The 17,248-nt window shown below is 34.8% G+C and overlaps 1 protein-coding gene across 3 annotated transcripts in view; it reads left to right on the top strand.

Annotated features, from left to right (window-relative positions):
* The window catches only part of INTS6 (integrator complex subunit 6), an 84,716-nt gene that overhangs the window by 40,996 nt on the left and 26,472 nt on the right, over positions 1 to 17,248 (top strand). For 2 of the 3 annotated variants that reach the window (XM_031961961.1, XM_031961962.1), the window contains one exon: positions 16,870 to 17,053. In XM_031961961.1, the coding sequence (XP_031817821.1) occupies positions 16,870 to 17,053 (184 nt within the window). Of the gene's footprint in view, positions 1 to 16,869; positions 17,054 to 17,248 lie in introns of those variants that run through there. The other variant, XR_004233286.1, reaches the window with a different exon arrangement.

The following is a 17,248-nucleotide window of genomic DNA, read 5'->3' as shown; positions in this document are numbered from 1 at the left end:
GGATTTTGTTAGTGATGTATAAAAATGCTGATGATTTATATGGATTTATTTTGCATCCTGCAGCTTTGCTAAAGTTGTGGATTACTTCTAATAGTTTTTTAGTTGACTCTATGGTTTTCTAAATATACCATCATATCATCTGCAAAGAGTGATAATTTTGTTTCCTCATTACCTACTTAATTCCTTTCATTTCTTTTTCATGTCTTATTGCTGAAGCTAGCATTTCTAATACAATATTGAATAGTAATGGCGACAGTGGGTTACCTTGTTTTACTCCTGATCTTATTGGGAATGGTTCCAGTTTATCCTCATTATATATGATGCTTACTCTACTTACTGTTTTAAGGAAAAGTCCATTTATTCCTATATTCTAGTGTTTTTTAAATAGGAATTGGTGTTGGATTTTATCAAATGCTTTTTCTGCATCTGTTGAGATATTCATATGGTTTTTGTTAATTTGATTATTGATATAGTCAATTATGCTAATAGTTTTCCTAATATTGAACCAGTCCTATATTCCTGGTATAAATCCTACTTGGTCATGGTGTCTTATCCTGGGGATGATTTTCTGTAATCTCTTTGCTAATATTTTATTTAAGATTTTTGCATCAATATTTATTAGGGAGATTGGTCTATAGTTTTCATTCTATCTGGTTTTAGTAAGTTTTCTACCTACTTTTTTGTTGTCTGCTACCTGGTTTCGGTATCAGTAAGTACCATGCCTGTGTCACAAAAGGAATTGAGTAGGAGTTCTTTATTCCCTACTTTTTCAAATAGTTTATATGGTATTGGAGTTAATTGTCATTTAAATGTTTGGTAGAATTCATATGTAAACCCATCTGGTCCTGAGGATTTTTTATTGAGTAGATTAATAGCTTGTTCTATTTCTTTTTTCAAATAGGACTATTTGGGCAATTTACTTCCTCCTCTGTTAATCTGGGCAATCTATATTTTTGTTGGTATTCCTTCATTTCACTTAGGTTATCAAATTTATTGGCATAAAGTTGGACAAAGTAACTCCTAATTATTCTAATTTCCTCTTCAGTGGTGGATAGTTCTCCCTTTTCATTTTTGAGGCTAACAATTTGGTTTTCTTTTCTTCTTTTTCTAATCAAATATACTTAAGGTTTTTCTATTTTGTTGGTTTTTTTCCTAAAACCAACTGTAAGGTTTTGAATTTCAAAAATTTTTCCCTCCCTAAGACAGCAAGTGAAGCAATCTGACATAGTATATATACATGTAGTCATTTTAAACATATTTTTATATCAATCATGCTGTGAAAGAAAAAAAAAAGGGGGGGGGAACCATAGGGGAGGAGGTGAAAATAGAATGCTTTGATCTACATTTAGTCTCTGAAGTTATTTGTCTGATGTGAATGGCATTTTCCATTTCAAGTCTATTGGAATTGTCTTGGATCACTGTAGTGTTGAAAAAAACGAAGTGCATCACAATTGATTATCACATAATTTTGTTTTTACTGTGTATATTTTTTTTTCTTGGTTCTGCTCACTCCACTTAGCATCATTTTATGCAAATCTTTCCAGGTTTTTCTGAAATCAGCCTGTTTCATACCATAATTTATTCAGCCATTCCCCAATTGATGGGTATCTACTCATTTTCCAATTTTTTGCTATCACAAAAAGGGCTGCTGCAAACAATTTTGCACATGTGGATTCTTTCCTCTTTTTTACTGTCCCTTTGGGATACAGACCCAGTAATGAGACTGCTGGATCAAAGGGTATGCAGTTTGATGCCTTTGGAGCATAATTCCAAATCACCCACCAGAATGGTTGGATCATTTCACAATTCCACTAACAGTGCATTAGTGTCTCAGGTTTCCCATATCATTTCCCACATCTAATTTCACTCCAGAACTTTTCCTTTTCCTTATAATAAAAGTATATCTGTAAGAGTACTTTGTTAAAGATTGTTTATTGTTCAATAGTTTCAGTTGTGTTTGATTCTTTGTGACCCCATTAGGGGTTTTCTTGGCAAAGATACTGGAGAGGTTTGCCATTTCCTTTTCTAGCTCATTTGACAGATGAGGGACTGGGGAAAACAGGCTTACGGGACTGGTCCAAGGTTATATAACTTGTAAATGTCTGAAGCTGTATTTGAACTCGGGTCTTTCTAACTAAAGATCTGGCACTATTCACTGTAGCATCTGCATTTTCTATTTGAGATTATTAGCCTTTATTTTAAAGTACCCAGAAATTGAGAGAGATGATTTTCCTGACATAATACAGTAAGAGTCAAATGAGAAACAGGAAGGAGTTTGTATAGCTTTGGTGCAATAAGCTATGAAGGACTGTGAGAAAAGAGGGGGGCACAGCTTTGAGATTCAGATTCAGTTCCCTGTGTTCCATGATAGGGTTCTGCCTTAAGGTGAGAACAGGTAGTAGTGAGAACAGTGCAGTCTTTGTCCAGGTGGGAAGAAGGGAACCACATTAGTTTTGGCCACTGTTTATATGTAAAAACTGTTATAAGGCTTTGTTGTAGCACTTCACCAAAAAAGGGTACCTTCTTGTGCTGTGAGGTAATTTTTTTAAGCTTTTTATTTTCAAAATACATGCATAGATCGTTTTCAAATTCACCCTTGCAAAAACCTTGTGTTCCAAATTTTTTCTCCATCCCCACACTGTCTTCTAGAAGGCAAGTAATCTAATATATGTTAAACATTAGCAATTAGTCTATACATATTTTCACAATTATCATGTTGCACAAGAAAAATCAGAAGAAACAACAACAAAAAGTGAAAATACATTGTGATTCTGTGTAGGGTATTTTCTAAGAGACCCCTGATTTGGAGTTAGATGACTTGCAACCCAATCCCACCTCTACTGCTTTACTACCATTGTGGTCCTAGCCATGCTACTTTTCCACATGATTTCTTCCTGTCCTTACTAATTGCTACCTTTGAGTTTAATTGGAAGAATGTTTTCGGACCTCAATTCTACATAGAGGAAATTGTTCTTTAAATTCTGGGTTGTATGTTGCCAAAATTTATTTGATTTCCCTCATGTCCAAATTCATTATACTAATAATTGGATTTCCGCAATAAACAATTTCACAAAAATTACCTTATTTTTAAATCTGTTATTAATGTTGTTCAGCTGTTTTAGTTGTTACCTGACTTTGTGACACCTTTTGGGTTTTTCTTGGCAAAGTTACTAGAGTGGTTTGCTATTTCCTTCTGGCTCATTTTACAGATGAAGAAATTGAGGCAAACAGGGTTAAGTGACTTTACAAGAATCACACAGGTAATATTGGAAGCCAGATTTGTACTCGGGTCTTCTTGACTCTGGGCCAGGTGCTTTATCCACTGTATATTCTTTTTTGTTTTAACTTCCTTGTTTTGTAGTCATTTCTATCTTAATAGGGCTAGAATTCTGGAGTTATTTCTAGTTTTGTTCTATCTTATGATTTCCCCTGTGAATATTATGCAAGGTTTTCCCTATCTTTTTATACTCTGTCTTTCTCTATCCTTGAAAATCATTTACAGGTTTTGGTATGTCCTTCATGAGTTATATTAACTTGATTCTAAATGGCCCACTTCTTACCTTGCTTCCTTTTTTGGTCAGTTCTAAATCCTGATGTGTGAATATCATCACGATCTCCTAATCATATGAAGGGAATACATTTCGAGCTGTAGGAATCCTGCATGATGTCCAGTCCAAGTTCCTTCTTGGTGTAAGATAAGTCTCAGAGAAGTGAAGTTAACTTTGTAACTATTAAATGGCCGAATTTGGAATTTGGAATCCTAGTCTTTGAGTCCAAATTTTATGTGTATGTGTTTTTTCTGCTCCATACTACTTGTTATATTTTCTCAAATATCTTCTTAGTATTGATGTTTTCTGAATTCTTAGCTAGTCTTTGTTCCATTTACATCTCACATCTTTATATCTGCACACAATTTGCTGTGGAAGATCTTGTGCATTCCACCCTCTGTTGGGTAAAAATTTTGCTCAACGTCCCTTTTTCATTCACAGAACTCATCCTTCCCTTCCTTTAAACATTTGCCAAAATTTTTCTTTTTTTTCATTTTAGCTCCTAGTGACTTTTCTACTTAGAAAGTGTAAAACTTCCTACAGATCTACTATCTACAATGATCTGTGCATTTTCTTCCCCTATTTCATACTGTACTATACTGTATTGTCGATTTAGTATTCTGTAAAGTTGGTGGTTATTTGTATGCTGCAAAAAACATTGGAAATTAAGCCCTACATTCTAGCTCAAATGATGTCCCTTCCTTGTATCACTTGCATTAAGTAACTTCTGTCAGTATCAAGTTATAAAATGGGGATGATGTATGTCCTGTCTAAGCATAGGCTTGTGAATATTAGCTGAAGCTATATGTGAAATAGCTTTGAAAGTTATGTGGCATGCTGCCAGTTTAAAATGGATATGTATAGGGGCTATTTTCTCTCCTCCACCCTATACTTACCCCATAATGCTCTAAACTTTGCCCTGTACTCTGGAAACTCAGCCATTGATCTAATAGACATTTATTAAGTGCCCATCCACTATGTGCAGTGCATTGCATTTAACACAAGGCTGGGAGGGATGGCTAGCAACTTTGTTCTTGAAGGTAGGATTAATGAAGATTTTGAGAAGCAAACATTAGACTGAATCAAATAAAAATGACATTTAAATGGGATAAATGTAAAAAAGACTTTGCTAAAAAAAAAAATCAAGTGTAGAGTCACAAGATGGGAGAAACATAATTGTCATTTGTTTGAAATTTGCTGAAAATGATCTTGGATTTTTAATGGCTTGCAATGTCAGCCTGAGGTGTCAGATTCATAGCCAAAAAGAGATAGTTGATTCTTAGATTATATTAAGGCAGCGCTTCCAGGCTTACTTTTCTTCTAGAAAGTCATACTCAGAAACCTCATCTTGGTATGGAGGTGAAACTGGGCTTTGGATAGTTATGCCAGTGAAAGATGTGCAGCTGCTCACAAGGTGGATAGAGCATGGGGCCTGAAGTTAGAAAAACTTGAGTTCAAGTCCAGCCTCTGGGATAGTTTACTTTCCCTCAGTTTCTTTATGTATTAAATAAAGATCATATAATAATAGTATGTACCTTTACAGGATTGTTGTGATGATCAGATGAGATGATATTTGTAAAGCACTTGGCACAGTGCCTAGCACTGGCATTAATAGCCTAATAAATGTTTATTCCATTCTTTTCCTCTTTGCCTGGCAATGAATATTTTGCCTTGAAGGCCAGGCTATGTAGGGAAAAGTTCATCATCAATAAGTTGGCAGATTATTGATGAATTCTTTGATCATAGCAGCCATCAAACAAAAATATAGGATGATGCTCAGCCTTTTAAGTCTCCTCTACTTTCTGCAATGAAAGCAATGTGTACTAAGTGAAAGTGAAGGCAAAAGGAAGCAATGTGTGCTAAGAAGCACATTTCTCATACTACCTCTAAATTTCTAATAGCTTTTTGTACTATGAATTTGAGATCCTTAATCAGTAATCAACAAGTAACTATGTGACTATAGTCTCTGAATCACTTTGAACAATCACCTAACTTCTCAGGGCTTCAAGTTTTTTGATGGTAAAATGTGAATTTGACATCATTGCCTATAGGTCCATTATATGTATTGATCCTGCCATTTTTGCTATAAACAAAAACAGATAAAAGCAGTAAGTTGCTGCCAAATCCTTGGGAGAGGCAAGAAAAGTTATTGAAAGAATTTTTATTTTATACTTGGAGGCTACAAGAAACGTAATTTCATAGGACATTTTATCACTTTGTAATGCTTTTGATAAATATTTGTAAAAAGACCACCATTAAAATACATTTAAATACTTTTGCACCAACATCTGTTGTGCAAGTTTAAGAGGTGTAGGGAGTTTATGAAGATCTCAATAAAACCCTCCACAAAGATAGTAAATTGGAATATGTTTGGATAAAGATTGAGAGACTTAGGTTATGCAAAAATCTTATGCTTCTATAGCATTAAGATTTTCTTTGAGAAAAGAATGTATAACATCTCATTTCAAGGACCAAATACAGTCACAAAAAAAGAAACTTATTTTGACAGACAAATGATATGTGAACTTATATGGTGGTCATTTGTGAGTCAGTTGTACAGTCAGAACTCACATATTAGAACACACTTTTTTTTTTTTTACTGCAGAAAGTGAAATTTTATAAAGCCTTTTGTTTTCAAAATATATGCATAGTTTTCAACATTCACCCTTGCAAAACCTTGTGCTTCAAATTTTTTTCCTCTTCTTGCATATCCTCTCCTAGATGGCAAAGAATCTAATAAATGTATAATAGACTTATTAAGCTAACACAAAACTAGAAGAATGAAAATGTGAAAAAGATATAGAGATAATCTGTCCTGGATTGACCCAGTCATGAGAGCATTCCAGTTTTCAATTCACCAGGTATTTGAAAGGCTAGAAGAAATGAGCAGTTGTCCACCTTTCTCAACTTTCTCATCTCTATGAGATATTTATAATAGTCATCTAGATGTGTGTGTGTGTAACATGCCAATCAATAATCATCAATATTTACAAAGTCCTAGTACAATACTTGGCACATATGCACTTGATAAATGATTTTTAATTCATTTGGTCCCAGTGATGAAAATATTGATGTGGAACTGGTAAGTTTTTAAAGTGATAATCTATGCTGGATCCTGTTTCATCATTTTAAAATTGCCTACAAGATAGAAAAGAGTACAGAATAGTACTTTGCATATTTTAGATTTTGAAAAAGCATGTGGTTTGGTAGATCCAAATGTTGGTTTACAGGATGTATTCAGAAGAATATCTCTAATTTCTATATCACAATTATTTGAGACTTTTAGAAAACTAACAGAAATAAGTTTGTTCAATCAGTCTCACATTCACATGATTATTGTTACCATTGGATGAGACATCAAACCTTTGGCAAAGATGTTTAGCACTGTAATGAGACAGGCAGTGCCAAGTTCAAGCTGAAGGAAGATGCAGCTTTTGTGTATGCTATCATGATAGTCATGGAAGGGATTTTTTTTTATCATTTTGCCTGTTTATGGAGTTAAACCAAGTAGATGAACACAGTTTTCAAGGTTCCTTGTTCTATGACATGTGGATTGCATGAATAATTTAGAGTTTGACTATTATTAGATTCTTGGGTTAGGCAGTATGATATGGATTAGACCGATAATTAAAAAGGACAGTAGGAAAACAAGTACGATTACTTATAGGAATTGCAAAATTAGTTTAATAAACCCAAACCTCCCAACAAAAGCCTATTTTTAAAAATACCAGTATTCTATGATATTATATAGAGCTGTGAGACATGGAACATGAAAGTCTTCAAAAAGTTGAACATAAGTATAACAGAGGATAGTGGAGGTACTTATGGAGGTTATCAACAGGCAGCATCAGCATATGACATTAGAGATTTCAAAGAAGTGGAAGAGTAAACAATGAATTCAGGGAAATGTATGACCAGAAAAGATGGGTATGTCACGTGGAGCATTCACTGTCTCTCTTCTTCCTTGCCCTTACCCATATGCTTTAGTCTCCTCATACAGTGTCAAGAGAAAGTAAGAAAGGCCTCCAATATTTTTGTTGGATGCCCTGTGGCATCCTGGTCGAAAGTTCCACAAATTGGGCAATAACTTTGTTTCAATTGGACAGAACATTCTTTTCTTTTCTTTTTTTTTTTTTAAATTTTCTTTACAACATTATCCCTTGCATTCACTTCTGTTCTGTTCTGACTTTATCCCTTCCTCTCTCTACCCCCTCCTCCAGATGGCAAACAGTCCTATACATGTTGAATATGTCACAGTATATTCTAAATACAATATTGTTTAGAACCGAACAGTTCTCTTGTTGCACAGGAAGAATTGGATTCAGAAGATAAAAATAGCCCAGGAAGAAAAACAAAAATGCAAACAGTCTACATTCATTTCCCAGTGTCTTTTCTTTGGGTGTAACTGTTTTTGTCCATCATTGATCAATTGAAACTGAATTAGATCTCTATGTCGAGGAAATCCACTTCTGTCAGAATACATTCTCATACAGTATGGTTGTTGATGTATATAATGATCTCCTGGTTCTGCTCATTTCACTTAGCATCAGTTCATTCTCTCCAAGCCTCTCTGTATTCATCCTGCTGGTCATTTCTTACAGAACAATAGTATTCCATAACATTCATATACCACAAGTTACTCAGCCATTCTCCAATTGATGGGCATCCATTCATTTTCCAGTTTCTAGCCACTACAAACAAGGCTGCCAAAAACATTTTGGCACATACAGGTCCCTTTCCCTTCTTTAGTATCTCTTTGGGGTATAAGCCCAGTAGTAGCAGTGCTGCATCACAGTTTGATAACTTTTCGGGCATAATTCCAGATTGCTTGGAGAAGACATTCTAATCAATTAATGAATTGCCAGTTTCATTTGAATTTAGCACATTTCCTAACCTAAAGAAATAATAGTTCTGCTGTGCTCTGTCATGACATATTTCAAATACTGTTTTTGTAAAAGAAAGAGATAGGAATATTTAACTGGAGAGAAGAAAAGGAAAAGATATTAAGACATTCGGGGCTGTCAACCTGGGAGAGAGAGGAACTTAGTTTCTGTTTGGCTTCAAATGGCAAAACCAGGAGCATTGGGGGGTCATTGCAAAGAAACATATAGTTTTGAAGTAAGAAAAAACTTTCTAAAAATTAGAATTGGTAAGTTCTTCATTATTACAGATCCTCAAGCAGAGCCTGTGATGAAAGCTTTTCAAATGTTATGTAGGGAATTATTTTTTTCCAGTTATTGGGTGATTAGGTGGCTATTAAAATGACATCTAAATCTGAAATTGGTTATATGAAGGAATAAACTTGGGTAATGTGGAAAACTTGGCTTGTTTTTATGGTTCTTATACCTTGGAATTAGGAAATATATCAGACACATTAAGTAAACTCTTTGTGGGTGTTTGGCCAATTTAGTGAGTTTTTTTCCAGCATTTGTACCTTTTAATAACTCACAGCAAGAGCTAAATCTGGTGGGTTTCACTACTTGGCTTTGAGATAAGTTGGTTGCTGACATTTGTTTTTGTCCATGACTTAGAAATTCTTTTAACTTTTAGTCACATTTGTCTTCTGATCTCTTATTTTAAATACTCAAGAGATATTTTCATCAAAATGCTTTTGTAACTTCAGGTTGTCTAAAACTATTATTATATTTATTCCCATACTAACAGTGTTTCTCAAGACATTGATATCATGTAAGCTTTTCCCATTTATAGGCCCCTGATACTCTGATTGGATGCCCTGCTTTGCTGCTAGTTCTTCCTTTTAAATATCTCTTAGAGTTGTCTTGGTTTCTCTTATTGTATTTTGAGAGAATAAGAAGGAAGAGAATAAACATTTATGTAGTATTCTTCATGTGCCAAGTACTATGCTAAGCACTTTTTACAAGTAATATCTAATCGGAGCCTCTCAACTCTTAGAGGCAAGTGCTATTATTATTATCTTCATTTTACAGATGAAGAAACAGAGGCAAACAAGAAGTGGCGTACTTGCCTAGGGTCACAGAGCAAATTAATGTTTCTGTTTGGATTTGAACTCAAACTTTGGGTCCAGTGTACCATGAGCTACCACCTTGTCCTGGTACTTATATTCCAGAATCATCTACTTGCTTGATAACTGCAAATTGGATTGGATTAGTCTTCATAGGTTTCTTTTATCCTTTCTCCCTGTTAGCTTAATCTCTCATCCATTCTGTGTTCTTTTCCTTCTTGCTCTTGCTGTGCTCAAATATATATAATTCTCTGCCATATAAAACATTAATTCACATCTAATTCATCCGTCCATAGGTTGCTTTTGCCTTGCTGATGCAGTCTTATCTCCTAACTATGCCTTAATATCTACTTAATGTGTCTGTTTCTCTGCTTCTTCTCCCACTACCCTTAGCTAATCCTTGTTTCCATGACTTTGGTTATAACAGTTTCTTAAGCTAGAAGGCCCTTTACATTCCTTTTTATTTATCTGATCTTGCCTATCTTTTCAATGCCTTAGCTCAAACTTAAGCCCTTCTGTTGAAACTTAACCTTTAGTACTCTAGTGCTCTTTCTCTTTTCTTTCTGTGCATTTCTAATATGTCACATAATTTAACCTTTGAATATTATTATCTATTACGACCACTCTATTTAATATACATTCCTGTCTCTTCCAATGATTATAAATTCCTTGTGCAAAGATGTAATTTTTTTTTATTTTGAGGGAAGGGAATATTTTAGCACATAGCACAATACTAGGTGCTGCAAATATTGCATAAATATTTTGTAATTTATTCTGTCCTAGTTTGGAAAGGAGAAATTTATATAATCTATACTGATAAGAAAATAATATGTTGTTTTGAAGGTGTCTTTTCCTTGTAAAAAAGGCTGTGTAGAAAGTATAGTGTGAATGAGCAATATATTGAGAGGCAGGTTAGCCTTGGCTTCTCAGTTATAACTCAAGAGATCCGAGTTTCCTGTAGAATATGTTGAGTTTGTACTTGGTGATGCCCAAGATCCCATTTTATTTAAAAATGATTGTGTCTCACTTAGAAAATAGTTTTACATAAGCATGTTCAGTCTCAACTCATTCTTGTCTTAAATTTTTCATATGGAGCATTACTCTTACATATAATGTATAAATTCTTTGTTTTATGTTAAGTGTATGATAATAACTCACTTGTCTGGGGTCCAAACATTTGAAATAACTAAGGAATTAAGGGGGCAGAGGAGATTTACAAAAGATCATATACGAAAACTCTTTATTCATAGCATTAATAGTAGTTGATAATTTTATTATCTATGAGGTATTTATTAAAATTGTTGTATCTCCATTTTATAGAAAATGGAGGCTCAGAGATTAAATGTCTTGTCCATTATTACACAGCTTGTTAAGTATTAGAGGTAGGATTTTAGATCTTCAGACCCTCACTCAGAGCCCTTTTACTCTTACTCAGAGCCCTTTTACTCTTACTTTATAGAGGTATAATAAACTTAATTATCTGTTTTCTAGATCTTACAAATTAAAGCATTGTTAGGATCCTTTATCCTAGTCTCCAATTAATGACAAGTATCTAAGCTTCTCTGAATCTTTTATTTGTAGAATAATTTGAATTTGATCAAAAGACTTGAGCTTTAAGGGATCTCAGATTTTCTTATACCACTTTGGATAGATGCCTTTCATAACCTACTTATCTTTGTGGAATTGCTCTATAATCTCACCCTTCATTTTTTATATAGTAAATAACTAAGTATAATCTTTTTTCTAATTTTTTGAATGGTTGAATTCTCATTGTCTACTTCCTCTTTTACTGGTGGGGAGACAGCTTTGGGGAAATACATACTTTTTTAATGTGTATCTATTTCTATCTGCAATTTTTTTTATGACTATTAAGAAAAGGTTAGATTATGAAGAATAAACCTTGGTTATATGAAGGAATAAACTTTGGGTTATGTGGAAAACTTGGCTTGCAAGAATAGCACAGTGCCTGTAGATTCTGGGGAGTTGGGGTTTTGCTTTACTTTGTTTATTTAAAAACTTGTAACAGTGAAGTGCAAATTAGTCCTACAATCCAGTGCACGTATGTACAAGTGACTTGCCTAGAGTCACACAGCTGGTAAGTGTCTGAACTTGTCTTCCTGATTCCAAAGCTGCTTTTCTATCTACTGTGTCACTTAGCTACCCCTGAATTGTTAATTTTCAATCTTCTTTGAGTGAGTACTAGAATAAGACCAGAAGAGTTTAGAAATAATATAAATATATATTACACAATAATATTAATAATTATAACATGTTATATATAATAATAATAATAATATATATATAGTACATATAATATATATTATATAGTGTATATCACTCTGATTTAGAATTAAAGTTAGCCTGAATTAGGAAACCTGAATTTGGTAGTGTTTTTAAGAAAGTGTTTTATTCTTAAGGATATTATACATTAACCTAAAGATCAACAAGTAGAGTGCTGACTCAATTTGCCTAAAGACAGATGAGAGAGGACTGGTTTCAGGGAAGTACTAATCACTTGTTCACTTTGTTCAGATTGATTGTAGGTACAGAGGAGTTGTCAATGTGCATTGGCTGAAGGTTGCTGAGGTTAGTCTGGAGTCAGGCCATCTGGTGGGTGGTCCTGGACAAGGCTCCGAACCTCTGCTTGCTGCCTTTTTTCCTCAGCTTTAGAAGGGGGATAATAATTGTAGTGTTCTTTGTTAGTTTTCTGGAGGTCTTTGAGCAGCCTTCTTTTCAGTTTAATAATCACCACGAGGCTGAAGGTGGAATGAATCTTTCTCCTTGGCTCCGAGAGCTTGAGCTCCCACCTCCGGTCCTCTTGTCTTCTCTTTACCTTAGGTCTTATAAAACATTTTTTTATATTATGTATGAATTTTTTACTATTCCTTGTAGAAATTCTGGAGAATGAAATGTGGCTCAGTTAATAGTATAGTTAAATGAGTTTTGAACTGTATAAATGACCAGTGTGGTCCAAAGAAGAATTATAAATATTTCATGTTGGCTTAGAGGAGTCTTCACAGGAGGTCCTTGGGGATCTGGATATATTGTAATTGTACTAAAGCCTTAGGCATGGTATGCTTTACAAATTTTCAGATGACATGAAGCTAGAAGGACTCATTAACATATAGGATAATAAATGAGGATTCGAAAAAGATCTTACTTAACATTGGGGCAGATCAAGATAATATGTGATAATAAATATTAACATCTTATACTTCACTTCAAAAAATGTCTCAAGAGTGGGGAAAGCATGGCCAAATAGTAGTTCATCTGAAAATGATTTGGGGATTTAAGTGAAGAGCAAGCTCTTGTCTGAGTCTAGAGTGAGAGTGTCCAAAAATGCCATAGCAGCATTGGGCGTGGTTTAAGACAGGCCTAGCTTCTGTTGTAGTCATACTACAATCTGGAGTAGTGTTTAGCTTCAGGCAGGGAAAGCCATTTGATACACTGGTGAGTGTCAGGAGGAGGCTAAGTTAAGGACTCCTAGGAGTCATCAGAAAGAGTTGTAACGCTCAACTTGGGGAAAGGAAAAACTTTGTGGGAGTGGTGGGGAATAGGAGAGGAGCAACATGATTTAATGGGCTTAAATGATTTGAAAGGCTCTTTTGGAAGAAGAGTTACTAATTAAACTTGTTCTTGCTCTTAGAAGGCAGTGGATAGAAGTTGCATAGAGGTAAATTTATGCTTACCACTAGGGAAAACCTTAGTTAACACTTAAATCTATCTAAAAGACCCTTGCTATCTAGAGACAATGAGTGCCTCCTTGGTGAAGATTTTGGAGTCTGGTTGTCTGCTTGGGTGAAGGGGATTCCTGTTTTATATACAGGTTGGACTAGATGACTCCTGGGATCTTTGTAAGTTGGAGAGTTTTTTTGGGTATGATTCTCTGACTCAAGTTCACATTGAAATCATTTAATTACACCAAATGTTAAATCTTAAAAATGTTGTGGTTGTGAGTTTTCTGAAGTATTCTGGTTTATAAAATAGCCATCATCTTTAGATCTCTTGGTTAGAAAGCAGTTAGTTATGAGCAAAACTGTAAGCCAAGAAGACATTCTCTCAACTGTTAAAAAAAAAGTATCATACTTTTAGTGGTTTTATTGAATTTTGTGTTTTCATATAGCTTTCAAAAATGGTCCCATACTGGGATAGAGACTACTTGGATTTGGGATTAAATGGCATCAAAATTTGGTTTGAATAATTAATTGCCTGTCCAGTATTTTATACATGCTTAATTGTTGACATATAGATTCTTTTGATTTTTAAGACTCAAGGAATATTTGTTCTTAAAATGAAGATTTCAGGAATTTAAGTTTTCTAAAACATTGCTATAAATTTGTTCAGACCTAACAAATATGACTCCCATAGATATTGACCTAGCCCTATAATACTGCTGTTTAGCTTAAATTACACATTCCCAACTGTCTATTGAACATCTTGAACTTGATATTTTGTAGGCATCTCGAACTTGATGTCCAAAAGATAGCTCATCTCTTGTGCCTTGATGCACCCTTGTTTTTACCTTTTTCTATTTCTCTTGAGGACAGTCACCCACGTGGGCAGACTCCATGCATCCACAACTCCTCCCTGCCTCTTGCCCTGTAACATAGTTATGATGTCTTCACATTTCTTTTTCTTGTCAGCTGTGTCTGACTCTCCAGAGCCCTTATTTGGGAATTTTCCCCCCAAAGGTCTTAGAGCAGTTTGCCATTTCCTTCCTCAGCTTATTTTATAGATGAGAAAACTGACAGAAAGAGGCTATGAATTTCCTAGAGTCACCCAGCGAGGAAGTGTCTGAGGCTAAATTTGGAGTCAGGAGGACCTAAGATAAGTCCAGCCTCAGACACTTGCTGCTTGTGTCACATGATCTTTTAATCTCAGTTTTTTCATGTATAAAATGAGCCAGAGAAAGAATGGTAAATCACTTTGGCGAAGAAAACCCCAATTTGGGGTCATGGGAAGCTAGACACAACTGAAACAACTGAGCATTGCATCCTGACTCCAGGCCCAGCCCTGTACTGTGAACCACCACCTAAGTACTTCTTGGATGTTTCTCCTGCCACAAAATTTCTTTTGTCCATCCCTCTCTCTAATCACATAGCCATTATCCTAGTCAAAACCCTAGTTGCCTCTTTTCTAACTCATCTCCCTATTTCAAATTTCTCTCTTCAGTCCATCTTCCACAAGACTGTCAAACTTGTTTTCCTAAAGGCCAAATCTATTTGCCTATAGGGTGTTGGATGGGTGTTTAAAGCCTCTTAAGATCTAGCCTGAGTGTACTTTTCCAATTTTATTCAATAGTCCTCATCTTTGTTTTTTTGCTGCAGTCCTGCCAAACTAGGCCTCTTGATGTTCCTCATGCATCTTTCTCATCTTTGTTCCTTTACTTTATATGAACTGTCCCCTATCCTTTTACTGTTTAGTCTCATATCTTTAGATCCCTAGTTTCTTTCAGAATTCACCCCCAATGCCATCCTCTGCACAATGGTTTTCCTGATTCTCCTTTCCTCCCATACCTTCTATTTATGATTTATATACTTAAGTATTAGTTATTAAGTATTATGTTTTCTCTTTCGAAATTATGTAAGCTCCATAAGATAAAAGCGATTTTTTTTTTTTGTCTTCAGCACCCTACACAATCCTTGGCATGTTAAAAATACTTAGTGTATGCTTGCTGATTGATTAGCAGAGATTTGTGGTTATAACCTTTATTTTACTCTTTTCTTGACCTTATTTCCATTGTCTGCTTATATATTTCTGGGAATCCTGGTTAGTGAATAGGAAGAAGACAGAAAAACCAAGAAATGACAACTATTGGAATAAGTAAATCTTTTAACTTTTCAAATATACTATCTATGTGGGTATTTATTATTTGGTAGTATTCTTTAGACCTTTTTTGGCTTTTCATTTGTTTGAATGTATAGTCTATGTGAATACTGGTAGAAACTTAGCATTATATCAACCTAATTATTTATTTATATTACCAGCATTATGGATTATTTATACTTTGATTTTTCCTCATTTCATAATACTTATGTAGATTTGATTCCATTTTTCTTTTGCATACCCATATGCCAGCATCACTTTGGCGGTCTTTCTCATTTTGGTGTTTTTCCTGCCTTTGACATGGAAGTTTCCAAGAATGCTCCCACTATCAACTTTGGGGACTATTTCATATCCTAGACACCATGTGCTCTGAGCAGCTATGTTAATCAATAAAGGCCTTATCTTTATGCAGTGATTCTTGCCTATCTGTGCAATTTGTGGAGACTATGCTGCTACAAGGAAAAGGACCCATGAATGCAGCACAAGTTCCTTCCAAACTACAGAAGTGATGGTTTTGGGAGGGGGCGGGGTTAGGAGAGGAGGGATAAGGAGACTGGCATTTTCAATATATGGATAACTGAAAAAGGCAGTGACCAAAGTGGCATATTGATTTTTGACTGCTTTTTGAAGTAGCAAAGATCTTGTGGAGTCAGGGATCCAACCTGTATACTCTGGATCATACTTCCTCTACGTTGTTCCCCACTGCCATCTGACTAAGCCAGATGGTAAGAAGCAAAAGTTTGATTCTATCCAATAGCCCCTAACTGACAATAATGAGGTACCAGCCTTTTCATCTCTCTTACTGTCTTGTTGGCATTATCTCCCTATCATGGGTATTTGGGGAAAGATAGCAACAAATAACTTTTAGCCAGACCTATTTTCTTAAAATTAGGAGTTTTTGAAAGGTGTTGATATTATTAGGAAGGGAGGGCCTGGCTTCTTGTCTCTCTCTCTCTCTCCAGCTTAACCTTGGCTCCAGGAACTGATAAATTATCAGATACTTGAATTTTATAGCAATGTAAAATAACTTTGTCTGTAAATGGTCAATTTTGTAAATTCAAAAATCCTTTACATTTGGCTTAGCAAAGATTATTCTACAAAGGGATAGTAAACATGCGTATTATTTAAAAAAATTTTTTTTTCTTTAAAGAAATTTAAATCAGATAATTTTAGAATATATATCTACAGAACAAAAGAATTCTTGACCTTTGAAATCTGTCATGTGTTTCCTTTAATAAGTTACTTTAGTGTATTTACTGCACAATTGGCTTTAAAAACAAAAAATTTGCAGAAATAATTGTGTGAGATTGATTGTATGAGATACATTTGTTTGGTGGCAAAAGCTTTGTAATAATTCAGAGTTCCCAGTAGAGGTCCTCAAAGTTAGGCTTGCAAAGCATTTTGCCCCTTGACATTTAATTTTCTATTTTTCTTTGTATTATAAGAATCTTAATGTTAAGTTAATGTATGGTTTGAGCTGTAAAACTGTAATTTTCTTTTTCTTCTTTTTAGCTTCATTTACCTCTTAATTCACCTTTGCCTGGAAGTGAATTGACCAAGGAACCTTTCCGTTGGGATCAGAGACTCTTTGCATTAGTGCTGCGGTTGCCTGGTACCATGGCTGTTGAATCAGAGCAGTTGACAGGTGTGCCTCTAGATGATTCTGCAATCACACCAATGTGTGAGGTGACAGGAGGTAAGATTTTTGATTAAAACATTTTAAAAACAGTCCTTAGTTGGCGCTAACCTCAGAGCATTTTAAAGTGCCTCTATTTCCTGAGGGCCTCAGTCTCTCATGGACACCCATTTTGAAGCTAGAATACCTACTAGAGTTGATTTTAAAGAGTAAAATTTCATGGAAGTATTTTAAACTGTTTGAAGTGTGTTAAGT

This window comes from Sarcophilus harrisii, chromosome 3 (assembly GCF_902635505.1).
Source record: "Sarcophilus harrisii chromosome 3, mSarHar1.11, whole genome shotgun sequence".
NCBI classification, from domain to species: domain Eukaryota; kingdom Metazoa; phylum Chordata; class Mammalia; order Dasyuromorphia; family Dasyuridae; genus Sarcophilus; species Sarcophilus harrisii.
This window is presented reverse-complemented; position numbering and strand designations above follow the sequence as displayed.